We start from the raw sequence: 23,670 nt of genomic DNA, 5'->3' as shown, positions 1-23,670 counted from the left end.
TTGATCTTCTCATCGAACTCCCAGCAAGTCAACAAATACGCAAAAATCTCAAACTGTTCCTTTAAACAGTAGCTACAAGCCAAAGGTGTGAGAACACAGTTTAAAATGAATAACATTTAACTTGTGAAGAATTTTATATTTATTGTAGAGAATCTCAGTCAATACTTGAACATGCATTAACTTTCACCAAAAAATATTCTCTCTTCTTTTAGCTCCGTCACTTTTACTTCTACGTACTCCACTGCGCTCACCAGCTCGTCTCTAACTTTGTTTGTCTGTCGTTTGGTAATTGGCTTAAAGTGTGCAGTAGTGGTTTGAGGGGGTTTTTTTTTGTTTGTTTGTTTTTGCTGAAAACAGCTGCCTGCTGCTGCTGGGAAACCAGACTGATGAGAGCAGTGAGGGTGAACTAAAACAATGAGCTTATAGATGCAGAAATGCTCTGAGGCACTGCGCTGTGGTGTCCTCATAACTAGTGGCCTCTCTCACATTACACGTTGTTATATGATCTGTTGTTAATATACCGCTAAAGATGTTGACTGGAGCAGCTTTAAAGGATAAAAGCTGTTGGTGGATTTTTGTTATTGTCGCAAAATCTACCAACAAAACCAATTAAAAATATGTCATTACATTTTTTTTTCCTCAAAATGTCTGGAAAGGAAGTTGTTCCCTGGTTTTGCTGGGATTCACCTGTGGATTTGGATTTCGTGTGTCAGGCTTCAGACGCGCAGAAAATACTTTGTAGTAGGTGGCTGGTAGTAGTCGTTTATTTAGGTCTTTTCATGGGATGTGTTGACAAGATGCCAGCCTTATCTTTTGAAATATACAACCACATAAATGGTCACATAAAATCCTTGGCTGTGGGCTTTCCAGCATTTGGCTACATCCCTGAAGCTGTAAATGAAAAACTATAATTTTCCATCACAGGCGTTGGAGAAAAAGTGACTTCCCTTTGAACAGCCACTCGACATAGTGCGTTTTCTTCAACGGGTAATTATTCATAAAAGCTGAGACTGCTCCCCTGTTGCAGGAGGGCTGTAATTACTACACCCCTTGTCTTTGTTGCTGTCTCTGTCCAAGGTGTCATAACGAACATTACGGTCCCATTATCGCATAACAACCTCTTTTTATTGTGCCGAAACACATTTATCTGAGAGTTAATGAGGCAGAAAGTTTCTTATCTCTGATAATGTTCTCCTCTCTGCTCGCCCTCCCTCACTTACTTTTCATTTTCTGATTGTATCATGCATCATTGTGTTCCTCTCATGTTGTCTCTCTCGACTTTGCTCTCACTTCTTCTGTCCCTCCTTGTCTGTTTTGACACTTGATTAAGCTAAATTCAGACTATTTAATGTTATAGCACTGTGTATTAACTTCCAGAGGTGCACTAATGTTATTCCTCTAATTCGAGGCATCTCACAGACTGCTGCTAATTATTGCCTGTCATAGAAGAACATAATTTTGAGTGATAGTCTACAGGTTTTTTTATTTTTTTGATTTTGTCCTTGTTGCTTATGGTTAATTGTGGTGTTTCTGCACCTGTCAATCAAACAGTAATGGTGGCTCAGCTGTCTTTTATCATGTTTTTGTGTGTGTGTTAATGCACACATCCCCCCACAATAAAACAAAAAAAAAATGACAGAGTGATTTTACTTTAAAAAATTTAACCTTTTTTTTCCTCAAGGTAAGAATCATAATGGCTTAACATTATTTGTAAATAAACTTATTTGCACAAAATTCCCCCCATAAAAGGAAATTGCTTTCATACATCAGGTTTTATAACATGTTAATTAGTGAGCCCTAGAGATGCTGGTAGGCACACTGTCAGCTCTGCTGGTGCCATGGCTGTACAGACGGTCAGCTGGTCACTCTTCCCCTGCTGTAGCGCTTGCAATTTCCCAGCCTGGGATTTCCCAGCCTGGGATCAATAAAGTATATCTATTTATCTATCTATCTATAAAAGAAGGGGTTGGATTGTTGATTTAGCTACACAGTCATTTTCCCAAGAGGATCAATCATATTGACTCTTTGATTCTTTAACCAGCACCACGATGAGGTCAAAAATTTATTTTATTCAGGGAAATATCTCAACATCTACTTGGTGAAGTGGCTTGAGGTCGACATTTCCGGCTTTAGTTCAAATATCTCGACAGTATTGGGTGATTGTTTTGTTTTGTTTTTTTTTATTTGGTACAAATATTCATGGTTTATCATCGGGACATTTCTGTTTTAGATTTGACCAAATATCTGCAAAATTAATGACATGAGTCTGCAGTCTCATCAGTACTTTATAGTGCAGATATTAGCATGCTAGCACACTGAATTAAGATAGTAAACATTGTACCTGCTACAGGCCTGCTAGCTGGCTCTTTGTGTATTCTTTATGTCTGAACAGAGCCAAGCTAGCCATTTCCCCCTGTTCCCAGGCTTTGTGCTAAGCTAATCTACAGCCACCTCCTGTTTTCCACTCTCCCTTGTAGCTTCTTTCCCTCCTCGTCACTTTCTGGTTGTCACTTGTGGTGAGAGGATGGAGGAGGAAAGAGGAGACTCAGTATCCATCTTTCTTAGAAGAGTAAATGTAACTGAATTAGTTTCACATTTTGCCAGCCACTGACAGAGATCAGTAAAATGAAAATGATTTGAATGAAAATTTGGTTAGAAGCCTTGTTAAATTCTCATTAGGGCCTCATCAGAGTTGGGCTCTATGCTGTGTTTTTCTCTCGTTTAAGGTGTAAACAGTAGCTGGAGACACACAGAAGAAGATAAACACAAGTGATGGATTAGTGTAGCTGTTCTGGACAATTATGAATAATTGACTGTGGTTTGCTCTTTTTTTGTGTGCGTTAAATACATTACCTTCTGTCTTTTCTTCCAACCCACTCAGAATGCAGATCAATACAACAGTCCATCACATCACCATTACAGGTGGCGTTACAAATGCTTGGCATTGATTGATATGGCAGGCGGACGCACAAGAGTTGGGCTGTGAGGACTTTTAGTCAGAACCAAGTCACGGAAAATAAATTTTCCTGCAGGTCAGTCCATCTTACTGTATCTCATTTCAGGTTTTCAAAGTGCAGCAGACTTGTGCAAGCACAAGAGGTTTTTGAGGCTTATTGTTGGTTCTCAGAAGGTAAATCCAACTGCAGTTGGTGATCTCATGACTTTTCTGCTTTTGGTTTTTGGGTTAAATATGTCGGCAACTTTCAGAAGGATTTTCATGAAATTTGCAGCTGATCATCAGGCTACCCAGAGGATACTTTTTAATGACTTTGGTGATCCTTATCAGGTCATCATCAAGTTTTAGTTTATTAATACTGTTTGATCAAATACTGAAGAAACCCTTCTCAGACCCTGCTTTGTATTTTGTGCTGATTAGCACGTTAGCATCCTCAGAGAATCGTTAGACTTTCAGCCTGCAGACTCATAGTCTTGTTCAAATGTCAGTGGTGAAAATTATGTTCACCTTCACTGTGTTCAGGTGTATCTAAAGAGATACCTACAAACCTCAGTACATAAACCTGAAACTATCTGAATGGCTAAAACTAGAGGTAAATAATAAAATATGTTTCTTGTAAAACTGGTGAATTGACCGTTCAAAGCCAACATGGTCTAAACAGGCTACAGTTATTCTTTAATGTAGAGCAAGCTATCAGAAAAGTCGGGCTGTAAGACAGGCCTACAACAGGGAACTGGCTAAAAGATAAATATCTTCCCTGTGGACTGTCTGTCTTGTTTCTTTTCATTTTCAGAGCCAACCAACATCTGTGTACAGGAGGGGGAGGAGCGGCTCACATCAAAACATTATATACACTCCTCAGAAACTGCATGGGCCCTTTTTTAAAATTCCACTCACGGAGTTTAATCCTGGAGATGGCGGTAAATTAGCAGTTAACTGAAACTGCTCTCGGGCTGAGTTCAGTATCGTGTGATGCTCGGTGGACGTGGTAACAGAATTTACATTCATCGGTGAGAGATGCAGTGTTTATGTCCATCTGTCCCTTGAGGTGAATCTCATGTGAGAAGGGTGTTATTGTTATGGCTGATGCGGAGGTATGGATGGGCTTCGGTTTGACGTACTTAAATGCTGAACGCCCTAAACAGCAAATTTACATTCTGTCAAAGTGGGATGTAAAAGGTGCTGTCTGTCAACAAAATGCCTCATGTATGCATAGAATATATGAATAAATCCAAACATGACAAAATGTACAATCAAATTATATACAGTATTCGCATTAGCAAGTATAGTAAAGCAGGTATGTAGACAGATTAATAAAATTATTATTACATTTTGTGTTAAAGCAGTAATAATTGATTTTTCTTGGATTGCTTGGTCAACACAGTTCACTTTATTAAATTACAGTGGCTGATGTGTTAGGAACAAATTGCCTACTTACTCTTCCAGCAGATAAACAACATTACCATTAGCTTTGAGATGTGTTTCAGGCCCGTCATGAATGTAACAGTCCAATGTTCGCTCGCTTTTTAGCTCTGTTTTGGTCTCCACCATCTCCTGAAGAAAATATCTGGCTCTTTAGGTGCCAGATGCTCCACAGTGTTCACCAGCACATCAGGTTTATCAGTCTAAAGATTAACAAAACAACAACTGGAGTCTGTGCCAGCTGACAGAGGACAAGAGGTGGGATACACCCCGGACAAATAGCCGGTTCATCACAGGGCTGACATACAGAGATAAACAAACCATTCCTGCACACATTCACACGTACTGGGAATTTAGAGTCACCAGTTAAGCTGACCTGCACGTCTTTGTACTGTCAGAAGAAACTGAAGTGCCCACAGGTGACCCATACATGCAAACTCTACGCAGGTGGGCCCTGGTCGGGGTTCGACCCAGTTTTTGCTTTGTTAGAAAAATGTTTCAAACAGAAGAGAAAAAAACGATAGATAGAGAAAAAAAATTGTCCTCTCTCTAATTCCAGAGACAACTTTATTTGGAACAGAAAGATAAAATCTACAAATTCCTTGATAGCCATCAAACATACACACAAGATCACATTATTCTAAAAAGCAAGACAATGGCAGCATCCTCTAAATTTTACATCACAAAATCATGTATGGCTATATTCATGTATATATAGCCATGAATAATAATCACATTAAATACACAGAGAACATACACGAGTGTGTGAATCTACTGATACTCAAGATGTGCACAGCACTGGCGCAATCATTAAACAAAAACTGAGGCTGTCATGTTACATTTTCCACATTGTAACATGCTTCATCATCTTCTGCTATATCTGCTGCTGCTGCTGTCCAATTATATTCCCCTGCGCTCAGAAAGTCATACCCAGTCACTGATCTGGCAGAAAACGCCACAGAACACGAGCGCATCTAAACATCACACGTCCGTGCAGCCATGTTCGGCGGCTCAGCTGACGGCTTTCACAACTAAAGAGCGTGACAAGCAAAGCGATGGTTTGTTATATCCACAGTTCACGTGACACAGAGCCAAAACATTCACTTCACTTTGCTTCAACTTGAACACTGATGCTGCAGCTAGAATATATCAACGTGACCTGTATGTTACACTAAATCTCTGTAACACTATATACAATCGTTCACACTGTGAAGCACTGAGGGCTGTGACCACCACTGCTGTAAGTGAGGGAAGTACTAATGTCTAATGAGGCATATTTTATGAAGAGTTATATCTTAAGGGTGTATTAAAATATGTGTTAACAATCTATCAGTAGTTAATAATTAGAAACTGACAAAGTCCTCAGTAGGATTTTGGCGTGGATTCTCTGGAGTCTTGTTCCTGCTGGAATGTGGTCAAACTGTTCATATTCAAGTTCATTTTCTGTTTTTTACACTTTTGCTTATTTTGCTCTAACCAATCAGGCTCTTAACCGTTGAACAACCAGAGGAGCGTCGATCTCATGGGGGATGGATGGCAGACTCTGCTGCTAACAATGAAAACTGCAATACAGGAAAGTAATTACGTGATGCAAATGCATTGAAAGGTTACTGCGGGGAAAAAACTGACCATAAATAGAACTGAAATCGAAGTCTGATTTCATGAAAATCTTGAAGAATTTAAGAACTAAATAAAACAAACAATTTTTGCAGTACACAGCAACCAATGAAGTTGTTGTTACAAATGACTTATTACTAATCTATAAAGCATTCTAAAATAATTTCTAGCCTATGAATAAAGCTGTCACTCACAACTTGTAAACCCAGACTAAGCTGTGCCTTATTAGAGACAGGATGATGCTGTGGAAGCTTTAGCAGCACATAACAAGCCTCATTGTGGAAGATTTTTAAAGTCACAATGAGCTTGATGCACTTTCGTTCCACGTCCCTGTCCGTGAACTTGTGTCCTTCGCTGTGGAAAAACTCAACAAACCCATCAAGAGACCTTATAAAGGCTCAACCCCAGCCTCCAGTACGCACTCAGCACAGTCGGTCTTGGTTTTCACATTCGGCTCGAGGCCGTTCTGTCCTTCACAGTAAAAATACTGCCCGTTGTGTCTGCAAAGGTTCAGGTGTGACTCACCCTTTAATGGACCACCTGCCCTGAAAAACATGTGGTGAGGGTTTTGGTTTTTGTTTTCTTTCTAGTTGGAAAATAAAAGATCAAATCCCAAACTCTGGCTGAGGCTGAGGCTGTGGAAATGACCCATCGTGAATTTTAGCATCAATCGATTCACTCTTGGGAAACATTGAATCAGTTCCAAACCGGGCTTGTTGGCCTTAGTCTCTTCGCTTCCATCATCTCTTTGGTATCCTCTGGTAACAAAACATCACTGGCTGGCCGTGTTGGTAAACGCTGTATGATTTCTAGGTATTTGAGTTCACATCATGTCAGATGGTCACTTCACGAGTGCCGTGCCGCCCTGTGCTGCTTCAGAGACTGTGGCACAACACCATATATCTGAAGTGGGGAATGTTTTTTTTGTTCACATCCACGTGGTTTTATTGACTCATGCACAGTAAATTACTCTGATAGGTCCAAGATAAGAGAACAGCTATGAGACAAAAGAGGGCTTATCTGTCGATGTTTGTTGTTTTACAATATCCTGTATCATTCTCCATCAAGTGTTGTTTGGCTTTGTGCCCCAAAGACTGTCATTAGACTGTGCTTACGTCTCTATGTACAGCAGCCTGTCTTCGAAAAGGTCAGCAGCCACTCAAAACACAATATTCCCACTTAACAGACTCCATTAAATAACATTTTCAATCTCTTCAATCCCCCATGAACTCTCTGAAAGTCAGGCGTCACTGAAATTCACCTTCCCGTACATACAAGGGTCTGAGAACATCATTTTCTGATCAGACAGCAGTTCATCTGTGACCGTCAGCTCCTCCAGCTCCGTCGTGAAGTGATCGGTGCTCTCCACCATCGACGTGTCCTTGACCGCGCTGTACGTGAGGGCCACGCCGTAGGTGGCGGGCTTATCTGAGCCTTTCCTCCCGCAGCGGCAGATCTTGCGGAAAGCGGCACGAAACTTCTGAGACATGGCGTTGTAGATGACTGGGTTGATTGCGCTGTTGAGGTAGATGCAGATCCTGCAGAAAAGCAGGAACCAGTTGTCCAGGTAGGCCTGGTCCAGGAAGGAGTTGACCACCACCAGGGTGCGGTACGGCATCCAGAGCGTGGCGAACAGGATCACCACCACCGCCAGCATCTTGGTCACCTGTAATGGGAGAAATATGAGAGCTGCTGCTGCAGTAAAGCTCCCAGAGGAGTCTACAGAGGATAAAAATCAATACTGTGGAGCTCTTAACAAGGAAATGAAAATAACAGATATGGAGCTGCACGTCCAACATGTCTTTTTTTTTAATGAATTTGGGGTTATAGACATCAGGAAAGAGGCAGTTTATATTGGGGTTTTTTTAGCCGACAAGGAGGAAGTTTGTAATGTCAGTTGTTAAAGGGCTAGTTCACCCAAACTACAAAAAACCTGCAGCTCTTCCAGATCTCGTTGGCTGGGGGCCCAGAAACGTCCCGTCACAGCAAAAGGTGCTGAGAATATCCACAAGGAGGGCAGAGCGACCCAGACACCACCACAGGTCTCCAGAGGACCACAAGTGACGACTGAGAGAGATTACTTTTGTTGTTTGATCAGGAAATTTGCTGCATATTATACCTTTAAGTGCTTCGACGCTTGGGTCGATTGTAAGGAAATCGATTCGGCCTTGAGTTAGTTATTGTGAATTAGTTGACTGCAGCTTCTCAAACGTGAATATTTACCATTACATGTTGTATTCTGTGACGGTAAACCGAACAGCTTTGGATTTTGTCTTGCTGGTCGAGCAAAACAAAACGTTTGAATTTATGAACTTTGACATCTCAAAGACTAAACAGTTAATCGAGGACATAACTGCAGGCTTAATCTATATTGGCAATAATCATTAATTGGAGCACTAATTTATGTAAGTGATGATTCATTTATTCATTTGCTCATTCAGTTTTTGTTATCCGCTTGAATCGCCCCTCGCAACCTGTTTAACATCATTTTTTTTCTCTAACATCCAAGAGGAGCATAAAAAGGATTCTGTGTTTATGTAATAAATATGTTGTGAAGTGCAACAGATGCATCTATATTCAATATTCGCTCTAATGATCTCAGTCAGTTTTTAGCTAGTTGGGCACTTTGTAAATGACATATTTTATGTATTTATTTTCTTTTTGCAGAGATGGAAGACCTGATGGCGCAACACCACAATATAGAAAAAATACTCCATTATGGAAAACAGTGTTGCATTGAAAGTGTTACTTCAGTAAAACTATATAAGTATTATCGACAAAGTTTTATTTGGAGTGAAAAATGCACCTGAGAGCGTTATTCTTTTACATGTTAGGTGTGATGCGTTCACGTGTGAGCGGAATTTTACCGTCGGATTTGGTGGAGGTGGAGCCCATTTGCAACGTTGTGCAGACTTTATTCTGTTACATTCGCTTCATATTTTTTAGATTCTCATATGTTTTGTGTGCAAAATGAAAATACTCACAGTGCAACCACCACAGATTTGTACGCGGATGCATTTCAGCACCTTTTTCGTTTGACCAAATTTTTAAAGTGCGGTCCAAATGCGATTGTTTTCATTTCCTTGATTTAAGATAAGGAACATTTAAAGACACGAAGTAAACGATGCCCGGCCTGTCTGTGCTCCCCTGCGGGCTCGCTCACCACCCACCTGCCTGCGGGAGGTCGCGGTGGAGCTGGAGTGACGGGAGTTTTTGCAGCTGATTTTGTTATTGACGTTGTGGTGGTTGTTGTGTCCGTTCTTCTTCTTGTCTTTGGGGTCGGAGGGCAGCGGGTTGAGGAAGAGGATCCTGGCGATGAGCCCGTACAGGACGGCGGAGAGCAGCAGCGGCAACACGAAAAAGACGCCGAAGTCGAAGAAGTAAATGGGTAAATAAAACTTCCTGGAGACTCTGTAGCCGCAGGTGATGATGGTGATGTTGTCGTACACCAGCTCCTGGATGTCTGACAGGTAGAACCACATCACACAGTAAAGAGAGGTAAAAGCCCAAACGAATAAAATGATCTTTTTTGCTCTGGACAGGGTGCACAGAAACTGAGCTTTAATCGGATGGCAGATGGCGATGTATCTCTCGATGGTGAAGGCTGTTATGGAGCAAGAGGAGGCGTTGATTCCGAGGTATTGGAAGTAGGTGATGCAGAGGCACCCGTAGTGGCCAAACACCCAAGACCCAAAGATACTGTCTGTGATGGAGGGTAAACCAGCCGCTGTCAGCACCATCAGGTCAGCCACAGCCAAACTCACCAGGTAGCAGTTGGTTGGAGTCCTCATGTGTTTGGTGGTCAGCACCACCAGGATGACCATAACGTTGCCAACGATCCCCAAAGCGCAAATCACGAAAAGCAACGAACTGCTTATCACTTTATACTGAATGCTGTAGTCCGTCCAATTGCCCAAAGTGTTGTTCATTTCTGGAGCTGTCGTAAAGTTTTCCATCTTGTTTTAGTTCAGATATCCTGAGGAAAAATAACTAGATTTTGCAGCTGGTTTGACGCTTTCCAGACGCACCAACAGGTTTTACGCGCGACAGAAGCGAGAGATCAGTCGACTCCGCGGCTCCTTAAAAGTGTACATCGAGCTCAGGAGGCTCTAAACTGCACTCAGCGGTCATCATTACTGCGACAAAGAGCTGCTCGGACTCTGCTGTGATTCGTGCTGTGCGTAAAAAGCGACGCGTCTCCGCGTTCTGGTCAGAGCAAACTGTGTCTGACAGATGGACGTTTGGTTTTGAGCCTCGCTCTTGGCACCGGCTCGCGTTACGCACGCAAGGGGATTAGCCCATAATTACGTTTTCTACACCAGACCTCCCCCCATCAATAAAGCTGCTCAAACGCCAACATGTAGCAACATATTTGTGTCTTTCTGCTATTCTGATGTGATTATTTTCTTACTTACAGACGGCTACAGAAAGCAGTGTTCGTGTTGCTTACAAAGATTATTTAGACAAGCGGTCATGTCTGCAGGTTCCTCGTATTCTGTCACTGTTTGTTTCCGGACTGTTGATCTGCATCTTAGAGGCAATTTGAACCCTAAAATCAGAATTCATTATGTCAGATTTGTCCTCTGATGAGCAGCTCAACACGTTGCCACTTCAGTGAGGTAGGCTGCCGTGTCTGCAGTGTTTTCGTGCATTTGGCTGAAGCAGGACTGCTTATTCAAAAAAGAGTCAAGACATAATCCTGTGTAATTTGTGTATAATCTGACTTTTAATTGTTCTGTGAGAAGTTAAGGATACTACACACATGTACAATTTAACTCTCTGTATGAAGAAAATGCTGCATTCTGCCAGAGAAACACTGAATCGTTATCATCCAAGTCAGCCTAAAAATAAATACTGGAATCAGCCCATAAAATACCAGAGAATTGGAGAATTTCCTCACTGCCGGACTAATAAAGGCAAAGGCCTAATTTATGTTCAGCGTTTCAAATGTCAAATGTGTCCTCAGTGGCAGCCCAGATTAAGATAACTAAGAGGTTACAGGTTCAAAGAAGACAGATACAAGACCAGTAAAGAGTTTGTTTCACGTTGTTATCATCTCACACTTTCAGTCTTACATGCTGTAACGCCTCCAGTCCATTTTTCACCATCAGATCTGACACACGTCTTCATAAAATCTTTGCAGCAGCTCTGTTTCAGCGTAAAAACAGTTAAAACAACAGTGAAACCTACTAAAAATGTTTCTCGTGCTCTCACGCAGCACAAAATCTGAGCCTTGGAGACACTTTTGGTTAATTAAAGCACTAATTAGACTTACAGCACCTCATTAATGCAGTGATGCATCAATACCACATGTTATTGTGTACTATCGACTTCACTGTGTTGAAGCTGAGGCAGTAAATTTTGATTTGTGAGTTCTTGGTGCTGAAAGCTAAACCAACGCTGTGTTGTAAAGCCAACGTGAAAAGCACAAAAAGACAGATCTGCAGTGACCTGCGTTAACTGCCACCAGCATGGGAATGTGCCTGTTCTCTGCACAACACTGTGGAGGTGGGAAACTCTCCTCCACACCAACTGTGCACATTCTGCAGGACCTGAGCTGAGAATGCCGATGATCACGCCAACACGCACTTTATTCACGAGATTGTGCCGCGAGCTCTGAAGTTGCCAGCCGTCCATCCCGAGCAACAGGTGGACCGGGACGACGGGGAATTACATAATAAAGCCCCCTTCCTCCTTCCTTTTCTCCCATGATTCCCGTAATATCCCACCAGCTTCTTGTTTCTTGTATCCATTTTTGTTCATCTGTTTTTTTGTCTTGGGTGAAATTAAGCAGCTACAAATCTGTTGTGATTATTTGGCTAAATTTAAAAGATTTTTCAAAATAAATTGATGATTAAGAGTCTAATATTCCTACTTTAGAGTGAAGGTTAACAGTGTGAATTTAAGAAGGTTGTAAAAGGACACAAAATGAACCTTTACTCTTTTGTCACTTGCTTACGAGCATTCAGAATGAAACTCTTCCCTCAGAACAGCTGAAACCAGGATCTCATGAGTCAACACGGTTTATCAATAATCTGTTAATCAATAATTATCACAGCCTCATTCTTATCGCTTAGAGTTCCTGTTTAAACATCTTTGCTTGATTACGATATTCAGATCATAACAGCAGTCGCAGAAGGAAACTGCTAAATCACAGTCAAAGAGAAAATAAATGGAAGAGTTTTACTGCCACCCAAAGGACACACCTGAGCAGCACTGAGACCGAGCAGACCTTGAATATTTTGACCACAAATCTGCTCCAAAAGGATTTTTCCCCCCCCTTTAACACAGAGCAGGATGGAGGTGAAGAAATGTGTGGACAGAGATTGAAAATGATGCCTTTATGGTCAAAAATCTGCACATTAAGGTACAGTTATGATGTCAGTGACGTGTGAGATCAGGTTTCATTTGAACAATTATTTGTCAGTAATTTCAGTTATTGAGGGAGGTGGTTTATGGGTAATTAAAGTAATGAAGAACTGAAAATGTGTAACACACACAATTATTCCAAAGGGAATTAAATAACATTTTGTATGACGTGACTTTTTGACTTTTTGCAGTAGTTTGTGAGCTTCAGTCTGTGTCTTTTCTTTTCTTTGTAGGCTACCAAGTTGTATTATTGTCTTGCGAGTTTATTGTCTTTTCTTTTTTGTGCCAGATTATTGTGTATTTTGCACTTAATTTAAATCAACTTGTTTACATGCTCTCAAAGAGAATTTCTTCAAAACAAGAAAGCGTAAAACAGTTTACACTGGCACTGAAGTCATATTGAAATAATGAGACATTATGGACTAAAATGAAAAGTCAAATTACCCAGCAAGCATGAAATATGTATAAGCATCATATTTTACAAACCTCATGTGTTTTTTTAAAATCTTGTTTCAGGTGCTAAAAACATATAATGAATTATAAAGTACAATATTTCCCTCTGAAATGTAGTCAAGGATGAATATAAAGACTAGTACAGCGTAGTAAAACTCGTTCTTTAACTCATCCTCAGCCATCATGTGGTGTCCAACTCCAGATCTTAGCCAGTGCCTCGGTCCAGGTCCAGGAGACTGACTGAGGGAGAAGAAGGAAACTCCACACAGAGTTGTCCTGCCACAGGTGGGAATTGAACCTGTGACCTTCCCGCTGTGAGGTGACGCTGGGCCTGCTTCATTTCCAGAGACACATCTTAACAGAATATCCACATGCTATGCAGCAGGCGATATACCACGATTAGTCATTAGTGTGATTCAAGCTCTAAAAAGAACGCCTACATTTCCCACAATGCACCTTTAGCTTTCACCTAAAATAATAAATAAATATGTTTAAGCTAAAACAGCCCCGATGACTCCGCTGCGACGTCACCAGGGTCATGCAGATCCACGGGACACATAACACTGTTTTCTCCCTGGTGAGTAATAACTCCTTAAAATCCTCTTATTGCGTTGAAAGTGGAGGAGAATTTGATTTCTGTCAGATTTATATTTAGAAAGAAGCAAAGAAGAAGAAGAAGAAAAAATAAGCAGCAGGTTAAGCTGTGCCTGAGTGCGACCTGAGGCCCACAGGGGCAAAACGTGTGACTCCACAGCTGGCGCGGACTCAGGGGCGGAGCCAGAATTTTTTTACATGGGGTGGCCAAAGGGTGGCCAGGGCAATCGAAGGGGTGGCCATGCTGTAACCAATTAAGGCGTGGGGTCCGGGGGTCCTCCCCCGGAAAAATTTTAAATTAGCTAGTTTTGATTTCCTATATTCTGGTGTATTTGGTGGCCTATCTGGTGCTATGTAGTATTCATTCAATTAGGTCCAACTCATGAACAAAATCCAAGAAAATCCAAGGTAAGAAATCAATGTATTCATTTATTATATGTAGCATAAGCATATAGAGGCTTTCTACAATAAAAGGAAAATACATATATACTGAACTCATACCACATGTTAACACTTTCTACATGTTATTGTCCATCATATGTACTGTTGAAACTAAATCTCTTGAGTTCTGAGCTCTTGTTTGAGATAGACTTTAAGTGAAATTGTAACATACTTTTTTAACATAAAGGTGCTTTCTGCAGTAAAAAGAAAGTACTGTGAAAGTAGTGTCTACGTTGGGAAGGCTAAAGTGCCTACAGGCGTAACAATAAACAGCGTCCTTGGACTGGGAGTATTCAATCCATGTGTACAGACCATACCACGAAGGACTGAAATTTCTTTGTCTTGCACCGAAGGCTGTTCTTGGGTACTCTTTCAGCTGGGGTTGGGTAGGTGGGTCTGATCTTGATCTGGATATGTCTTAAACAAGAAAAATAACCATAACCCATCATCTCACATGTCACCAAACATTTCCATATACATTATGTATTCTTGCACAGACATGAATGTGATTTATACCTGCAGGGGGCCCACTGAACCCAGGGTTGGTGTTCGGCTGCCTCGTCTGTTGGCATCTGTCAGTTTAACCACACAACATAAAATAATATTGGAACTTAGTGATGTCAAGTTTGTATAATACTCCTAGCAATGCTGCATGCAATCTGATCACTGATTGTAATGCTAAACAGTAATCAACAGTGGTGGTGGGGATACTGCTTACCTTGCGAAGTGCCTTGAGTGGGTTGTGTTACTGGATCAATGACTGAAATGCAACAGTTTACAGAAACAGAAAGTTTTAGTGATACAGTACACAGGTACATCAGATACACTGTGCATCATAACATAATGATGTCTGTAAAAAACATAAATCTACACACACACAATGATGACCGTAAGTGTGTGGTACCTTGGGATCCATTTCCAGATGAAATCCTGCTACTGTCTGACTTATCCTGCTCTGTTATCTCATCCTGCATACCCTCAACACTGTCCCCTTTGTCTCTGCTGGATGTCTGTCTGTCTGAATCTGTCTTCTCTGTATGACATGGGTACATCATATACACTATAACAGGTGAGGCCTGTAAAAAGCATAACTCTACACACAATATACGATGATAGCAGTGCTAGTGTGTGTGGTACCTTGGGATCCATTTCCAGATGAAATCCTGCTGCTGTCTGACTTATCCTGCTCTGTTATCTCATCCTGCACATCCTCAACACTGTCCCCTCTGTCTTTGATGCATGTCTGTTTACTACTAGTACACTGACTGAAATAGTGTGTAATTTTTCTTTTCATGTTGCCTGACAGAAAAGAACATAAATGCATCAACCACATTGCTGCATAAGAGTTTAGCAAAAGGGATAACGTGTTGGTTGCATCTGACCGTTCAATAAAAAAAAATTGCTCTGAGAGTTGTTTAGCCTAATGGCTGAGTGAGTACTGATGTGACATCTCGTCTCAAGTTAGACCAATGACTGAAAGTGACCACGTTCAAATTAAGCACACTGAGACGTTCGGGCACACCAGCACTTTTGGGCAGACACGTTCATTCAAAACAGGGAGAACGGTCAAACTCGAGATGCTATCGCTAGTAACTTATGTGCAAGCTAACGTTACCGACGATTGTTAGCAGAAATACAACAATGGATCAATCAAAAATGGTTGTAACGTTATGCACAGTAGACTACAATTAATTTGTGAGCCTTTACCTACCCTAATCTACTAGCTAGATGTTTTTGACTGAGTTAGTTGTGAAAGGACTTTGTGAAAGCCACAGTTAGCAAAATGAGAAAATTTCATGTCCAAAAACATGGAGAAATAACTTACCTCCAAATCTCACGGCCCTGGTTCATGGGTAGGTTGTGTGGACATGACTTCGACTGACTCCTCCACCAGTTGCTGCTACACGAGGCACGTTCGTTTCAGAGAGGTTGAGAAAACAGCTTGTGGGTGTTACAGCAAAATGGGTCCCACCGGGAAACAAATCGGCGGAACTAAAATCTAGCGGCCGGAACCAAAATTCTCCGAGACATATAATTTATTTTAAAATTATTCTCCGGCCGTGGGGTGGCCAAGGCGGGGCCAGGGCGTGGTCAGGGGTGGCCAGGGCCACCCCTGCCCCCCCCGTAACTCCGCCCATGCGCGGACTCGATGATGACTCGATGACATCCGGGCCCCGCAGACCTCACTCACACGAGCCCTGCTCAGGTCTGAGGAAAATACCACAAAACATCTCAGCGAAGAGAGATTATGATACCCTCTGCACGTACCTCATGAATATGGATCAACTGAGCCCGGTGATACTTTGCGCCATGTATGAATATAATATATACAGTATGTCAGTGCGTCTGCGTCTCTTCCCAAAGAGCTATAAACCATAAAAGGTGTCAATTCCTTTGAGTTATGCAGCTATTAGTCACTGTGCACAGCAGTTAGAGACATACGCTTACTACTACATTGTACAATAAATAAGAAATAAGTATTTGGTGACAATAAAAGATTGTTTTTGCGTGCCCGTAGGCGCATACTGATATGCGTAATAACCCACCAAAAGCCAATAATGGCGCTTTAAAATGCAAAATGAACGTTATGATTTACTGAGACCCATATGGCTGTCAACACACACACACACACACACACACACACACACACACCCATGACTCAAGGTCGGTCATAAACAAGCTGGCCACAGCTCTGACCCCGACCTCCTTCGGTTAATGGTGAGCACACTGTGGGGTCCAGTCCATAAACTCCACTGACAGCACGCATCACTCCTGCCTGTAGGACGGCTCTGTGTCGTCTGTTTCCGTCTGAGCACACACACACACACACACACACACACACACACACACACACACACATATGGTCACTGCATAAACATCAACCGTCGCTGTGCTCACGACGACAGCAGATTGTTCGGTTTGTTCAGGGCAGCTCCCAGGTGTGACAGTGCGGAGGTGTGTGGGTGTGAAGGTGCGTGCAATCGCATTCATAATTCATTAAAAAAAAAAAACGTCAAGCAAAGACTTCAGAAGTACTCACAGGGGTGCAACAACAGAAAGGATTTCAAACGAAGACTTGAATGTCAAGTTTCTAAAACACGTTTTCACAGGAGAGAAGTCATTTCGTTATGTGTGTTTTTCAGGACTCAGGGATGAAGTCAGGAGAAGGGATCTGACTGTGAAAAGCTTGAAAGAAAGAAAGAAAGAAAGAAAAGAAAAGAAAAGTAGTGTCTCGAGAGACTGCAGTCCTCAGCTGCTGCCAGGCTGAGGCGCTAAAGCACTCCAATCTGAAGACAAGTTGTCACCAACAGCCAAGGATGAACTTTGAACCCGCGTCTTTTAAGACAGCAGGCCGCTCTCATGCAGCTCAATCGTGTGATACGATTGAGTCTACAGACTTCAGTCTCAAGTCCGTAGTTTTCTTAGTGAAACCTTCAAGTGGTGCTTCAAGTATCATTAGAAGCTGCTAAAAGACCAATGGAGTGAGATATTTTCTCCTGGATGGAGAAGCACAGTCAGGTTTCTGTCGGGTTTCTCCACACTTTGCTTGAGATAAATGTTCACCAAACAGTTAGGCTGAAGCTGACCTGGCTGACAAACCCAGAAAAGTACAAAATATCAGAATCAGAAGTAGAATCAGAATTGTCTTTATTGCCATTGTAAGTGAAGAGGTTTGACATTACTAGGAACTTGTCTTGGTGATTGGTGCATACATAGAACGTAAGAAAGAGTAACAAATAATAGTAGAATAAAATAAAATAAAATAGAATAAGGTAAAACAAAATAAAATAAGTAAAATATGCAGAGATAACAAGTACTAAAGACAAAGATCAGCCAGTGGCTCAAGTCTTTTCACACACTAGATAATTTAAATTTAAATACAAGGCTGATAATGTGATAACACAAAGAAATAATATTTAAAAATTCAAATGAAGTGAAACAGTTGCTGACAGTCAGCAACACGTCAGCACAAAGGATTTTGTTTTCTTTTTCCTTTTGCAGCTTTTCAAATCGTGTTCTTCTCAAATTGTTTGAAATAAAACAAAACACACTGAAGACACGAAGAGCTGCGTTCCCACTGAGCTCCCTCCCACTGATTTAGACGACATAATGGTCATGAGACTATCAGTCCTCCATCTTCTTTAGAGCATTCAGTCTGAGCTTATGAAAGCGAGAGCCCAGAGAAATCAATTCATTAACCTTCGTCAAACATTTACGCTACATGTTCCGACAAGTTTTACGCTCCTCATCGTAAGCTGACACCAGCACATTAATTTCACACTGTCTTGGTTTTGAAACAGGATTTGCTCGGATTCTGCAAAACCACATGCAAATTTAAAACTTCTCGGAAACATGATGCAATGGCTGTTTAGACAATCTGGCAGAAAAGCGAGAGAGAGAGAGAGAAATAACAAATCAACTTTGAATTTGGCCTGGTTTCTCCTGCACAAGCTGAGACAAAACTTCCCTCCCCCTGACAGGTTTTGAACAAGCAAGCAGCGGCTGAAAGTTCATTTATGCTGGATTTTAATCAGGAACGAGTCCAGTAATTGTTTGTTTGTGGATGAAGATGGAGATGTTTGTCTAGCAGAGCAACGAGTGGCCTTCAGCCTTCACGCTTGTGCGCTGAGCATCGTAATTCAGCTGCTCCTCCTCCTGCTGCTGCTGCCAGGGTTTGAAACCTCTGACTATTTTACGATTTTCCTGTTTGAACCTCATCCAAAACATCCTTTGAATTGTGCTGAGTGACACCAGAGAGAGAAAACAGGCTACTCAGCTCAGCTTAGCATTGCAGTTTGACTCAGCTCTTATGCACCCGGCCTCTGGTTAGTGACCACAGCACACGCACCATCCAGCAGACATATGTGTGTCTGTCCTCGCTCCGTCCAATCTGAGACGTCCCCTGCTGAAAGACTGGCTGACTCAGTGGTGCCTGCCTGTACGCCTGTTTCCCAGTGTCCTACTCTAACCTTGGACCAGCGTCTTTGCCGCCGCTGCTGCTGCTGGCTTCCCATCAGCTATTCTTAGCTTTACTTGTGCTCTGGCTTCACAGCAGATCTGTCAGTGTAAAATGCCACACTTCGCCTGGATGGCGCAAAACAAAATGGGCCTGCTGGTTGGGAGCATCTCTGGAGGAAATGACAAATCATTTCTGATCATAAACAACAGAGCAGCGGCGTTGCTTGAGGAGTATCTCACAGGAAAAGTCTGGTGGTTTTCTCAGACTGTGATGTGGCAGGATATTTGCAGGCCCTCATCTCAGTACATCTCTCAGAGGATAGTTTTAATTTCCCTCTTGCCCTGCACTTAACGTCGTGGTTAGACAGATGAATTTTCTCCTTTTTCTGTTTACTGCCTGTGGGTGTGGGTGGGGGTGGGGGTGGGGGTGGAGGTTAGGTTGCACACATCCCAGGAGAACACATCACTACCCAAGCAATAGTCGCTGTCAGCTGCTGAGATGCTCCAACGTGTTCGCTGCTTTGCTCGAGGGCACTGATGGCAGTTTCTGCAGATGGAGGGAGGGGGGTTCATCTTCTCCATGTTCATCAACCTCCATTAGTGTTTTGTTTTGTTTTGTTTTTCTAAACAGACTAATGAACCGATGTTTCGTCCTCAACCTCCAACTGCAGTTTGGCACGTGGACTGTGTTACATGTCCTGCTCAACGCTGGACTGATGACAGCGGCCCCCTCAGGCCCCTCTGTGTGTGTGTGTGTGTGTGTGAGTGAGTGAGTGTGTGTGAATATGAGTAGGGTATGAAAGTATGCGTGACTGTCAGACATGGCATGATTATGGTTATGTGTTACAGGCAGGCTGGCCGACTCCACGTTTATATTCTGGGATACTTTTTCAAGTATTAATGTCTCACACATTGGTTTATTTAGCAATTACAGGCAGCATACAAACATATAATAAATGATTTCTCTCTCTCTCAAGCTGGTCAGTCAAGGCAGCCCCCCCCCCCCCCCAAAAAAAAAGCAGGGGTCTGCTCCGAGGTTTCTGCCTTTTAAAAGGAGGCTTTTCCTCACCACTGCCATCAAGTGCTTACTCATGGGGGGAATGTTGGGTCTCTTTATATTAGGAACACTTTAAGTACTTAAAATTGCAGCTGTGTTTTGCTATAACATCATGCGTTACCTGTTCACACAGACGCCTGCACTAATAGCTCCCCAGGAGTTTAATTATTGACACGTGTACTAAACATTTACACCTGCATATAAGTGCATTACAGCGTGTTCTGAACAATTAAGATTCTCAGATTATAACAATTAATTAAATTACATGCTAACTTACTGGATTCATATGTATTCTTCGCTGTGCTGCGCTGTCACCCTCTACACACATTAGATATGACGTGCACACCCTGATGTTTTGTGTTTAGTCAAATGGTGGTTTTGCTGATGCTCGTTCTTGTTGTGTGAAAGCAGAGTGGCAGTGTTTCACAAGGTGCTGCACCACACACACTCGACACAGAAGTGCTGCACACACCGTGCACTTCGCTGCAGGACAAACGCACAGTAAACACTGAACAGACTGTGGGCTTCGTGTACAGAACAGCAAAGAGAGAAAGAAACTTTCCATAAGTCACATATTTGCCCAGGGTGGCAGATTAAACCTTGGTTATCGCCCACGTCAGTATGACCATGTGTCCCGCGTTGCCTGGAGTGACGGTTTGAGTGCGTGGAGCTGATCATCAGTGGGCTGAGAGTAACTTTCCTGTAAGAGTGTGGATGCACTGTGAATTCCAGACGCTAAGTGAATGGAAGAGACCAATGTAATACTGGACAAAAGTATGTGGATACCTGAGGTTTACATCCATGTGGTTCTTGGATGTTTAAATCCAAATTATGGGCATTAAAATATTTAAAATGTTATGTTACGCTGTAGATTTCCATTTACTGGAATTGCAGGGCTTAGACCGAACCATAAAATCAACCCACAACCACAAGAGCACTGAACTGTATGGACTGGGCTGCCCACATACTTTTGTTCGTTTCATGTTTTTTCTCTGTATGTTGACCAGTTTGCTTCCCCTCTTCTTCTCCTCCTTCTTTTTTTTTCCAGGTTTTCTTACTCAAGGTGTATTTACGGTGCTCGAGCTTTGGTTTGAAAATATAAACAGCTATTAATCTTTCAGTGTTTGCAAATGTGAAACAGATTTCATTTTTGAATATTGTGCATCCGATGAGGGAAAACCGTGTGGTCTACACAAAAGTGTTACTCAGAATACCAAACTGATTCCGAAGCATAAAAAATACATGCCGTTTTTGCAGACTTCGTTAAGAAAATTTTCTTTTCCAAACATTTCACATGAATAAATAATTCATTCGAGCAACTGATCCACCCGCCGACAGGAGGTGTCACACATAGAGGTTTATGATCATTCTCAGCCTGCCTGGCTCTGCAGACTATACATCTATACGCTTTGTGGTGCAGCTGTGAAATCTGTTGCTTTAAACGCGTCTGCCTTCTTCTTTCCCTGAGAAATGTTAAAGCCCCCCCGAAGCTTTCGCTTTGTGGTCCCTCTGAGAAGGTCCTGACCGCTGAATGCACAGCAAGTGCAGCATTCATACAGTGTGTATTGTATAGCCGCTGGCATCAGAACGGTTGATCTTAGTAAACAGAAGATATTGCATTGAATCGTGGAGCACTGAAGCGCTTTTTAATGATGACCTTTGGCTGCCTGTAGCCTACATATGCCCCGGTGCTCGGCACGATTTCTATAAGGGCTCAGTGAGTGGTCTGCTCCTGCATACTGTGGCTTTCGTTTCAGAAAAGCCCTTAAAGTGTAAGTCTCCTTTCCGCTAAACTATTAAATAGAGGACGTAATGTTTTTTTATTAGCCCCTGAAAAGCTGTCAGTCTGGGGACGTGAGCTTTTCACTCAGCGCTGACTGTATGGGATTTGACATGGTTTTGACTGAATATCAGAGTGAGAGTTTTCTTCTGGCTGCATGGTGCTCCTTTGAAAATGGGTGCGGAAAATGATTAGCAAACGATCATTTCAAAGGAGGAGAATCACTTTTTCTGTACTTGAATAAGTTTATTTGGCACAGTCATATTGTTTGAATGCATATCATGAAGACAATGATGTTTGATGTTTCCAGAAAGAAGCGGTCACTAACAGCTGGCCTGGCTCTGTCCAAAGGTAATAAAATCCACCTTCCAGCACCAGCATTTTCACCAGCTTAAACGAATGGGATATGTTAATTAGAGAGCTTTAAAATGAGCCCGGCTAACTGTTTCCCTCTGTTTCCAGTGTTTGTGCTAAGCTAAGCTAACTTCCTACTGGCTGCAGCTCTTCATCCTCATCCGTAGCCGGACATGAGAGCAGTGTGATTCTCAGCTAGAAAGTTCTGCAAAATGCTGAACTGTTCCTTTCAGGGAAAGAGAAGATGAATTCAGTCTTCCAGCAGGACTTTTGCAAACATATTCAGCCCTTCATGTTGCTCAAAATTAAGAGCTTTAAAGTGAACAAACAATCAAATTCAGAGTAACTTAAAAAATGCATGAGGATGGGGGATGTGCGCAGCAGTTCTCATATCTGCCAACCACAGCTGTGGTTGAGCAACATGCTGTTTTTGTTTGGACGACTTGCTGCCTCCGCTGCAGGACTCCTGCTCTCCAGCTGACCTTTGACCTCCTTAGAAGAGAGGCCATGTTTGAAAAGACACTTTCTCTTCAGCGATCAATGAAGCATAAAACACATTACTGCTGCTAGCTCACAAAAATCAGCCAATTCCTGCTCGGTCACAACAAACAACAGACAAACATTGTGGTAGGACACTTTAATTAGTCACCTCTTCTCCCTCTAAACTGGTAATGGTTTCATATCTAATTACTTTGTAGGGGCGCAATAAATACTGATGCTTCATAGGTCACAGACATGGCATAATTAAAGAACAACTTTTGGTTGCCAGGTTGTGAAAAATCTCTCAGACTGATGTTTTCTTTCTCTCCTCCAGCAGAACACCCACTTAGTTTTTTTTTTGTTTTTCTTTTGTTTTAGTGCTTTAGTTCATGAATCATCAGGCAAAACCTTTTAATGGACTATCGACCTTTGACCTTCTGCTAAAGAGCTGCAGGGCATCTGGACCACAATCCATTTTATTGAGATATCCAACTGCAGACTTGATGATTTATTACAGAAGCCCCCGTTAGACTGATTAGCCACATTAGCAGTGCAATTCTAGCAGTGCAATTCAGCCGATGGGCCACTGCTCTATTTTTGGTGCGACCTCAACAGCTAATTGGCTGGATTGCCGTGATATTTAGCTCAGACGTTGATAATGACTTCGGTGATCCCCTGACTCTTCCTCTAGCACTGCTTCTTCAATGTTACCAGAGGATGAACCATAACTACTACTGCCTTTTCCCCCAGTGCCTTCATGAAGTTGACATTTATTGTTTTGAGTGAAATGTCATGAGAACTATTGCATAGGTTGTCATGGAGTTTTAGTACTAATTAGCATGCTAATGTGCTAAACCCGTGCGTTAGCCCTGTTGTTGTCACATGAGCATGTTAGCATGCTGACTTGTAGCTCAAAGCTCCAAGGCTAAGTGCAGGGGACACCTTGGCTTCACTGGTGACTTGTTAGAAAGTGAGAAGTTTTGATCCTTCACTATGTTGTAACTTATTAACTTAACTCTTATTTTCATTTGACTGCAGTCTCAGTACTTTATTAAGAAGTGGGAAAGACTGTGACTTCACCATTAAGTGACTCACCAGCAAGATTTCACAACCTGGCAACCCAGCTTGTACTTAATTACTTGACTTTATCTTGCATTTATCATCATACACTGTCACCTTTAATCCTTC

General features: G+C 42.1%; 1 protein-coding gene and 1 long non-coding RNA gene across 2 annotated transcripts; both read right to left on the bottom strand.

Moving 5' to 3' along the window:
- Positions 1-6,143: 6,143 nt before the first annotated feature.
- trhrb (thyrotropin-releasing hormone receptor b) lies at positions 6,144-10,239 on the bottom strand. The gene is made up of 2 exons (XM_046418456.1): positions 9,166-10,239; positions 6,144-7,661 (listed from the first exon to the last, which is right to left on the bottom strand). Exons 1-2 carry the CDS (start codon positions 9,949-9,951, stop codon positions 7,236-7,238), a joined length of 1,212 nt encoding a protein of 403 aa, XP_046274412.1. The 5' UTR covers positions 9,952-10,239; the 3' UTR covers positions 6,144-7,235.
- A 3,576-nt stretch (positions 10,240-13,815) lies between these two features.
- Positions 13,816-15,957, bottom strand: LOC124075195. The gene is made up of 4 exons (XR_006845966.1): positions 15,678-15,957; positions 14,571-14,612; positions 14,369-14,424; positions 13,816-14,269 (listed from the first exon to the last, which is right to left on the bottom strand). It is a non-coding gene; the product is annotated as an uncharacterized LOC124075195 (long non-coding RNA).
- Positions 15,958-23,670: the final 7,713 nt, after the last annotated feature.

The sequence above is a fragment of the Scatophagus argus genome, chromosome 17 (assembly GCF_020382885.2).
Source record: "Scatophagus argus isolate fScaArg1 chromosome 17, fScaArg1.pri, whole genome shotgun sequence".
NCBI classification, from domain to species: domain Eukaryota; kingdom Metazoa; phylum Chordata; class Actinopteri; family Scatophagidae; genus Scatophagus; species Scatophagus argus.
The sequence above is the reverse complement of the archived record's forward strand: the minus strand, read 5'-3'. Positions and strand labels throughout refer to the sequence as shown.

Bases quoted from the DNA above. Each gene is read 5' to 3' on its own strand.
- trhrb (XM_046418456.1), bottom strand. From the start codon at position 9,951: ATGGAAAACTTTACGACAGCTCCAGAAATGAACAACACTTTGGGCAAT. The intron at 7,662-9,165 runs GTGGGTGGTGAG...CTCCCATTACAG, and splicing joins CCGCGACCTCCCGCAGGCAG to GTGACCAAGATGCTGGCGGT.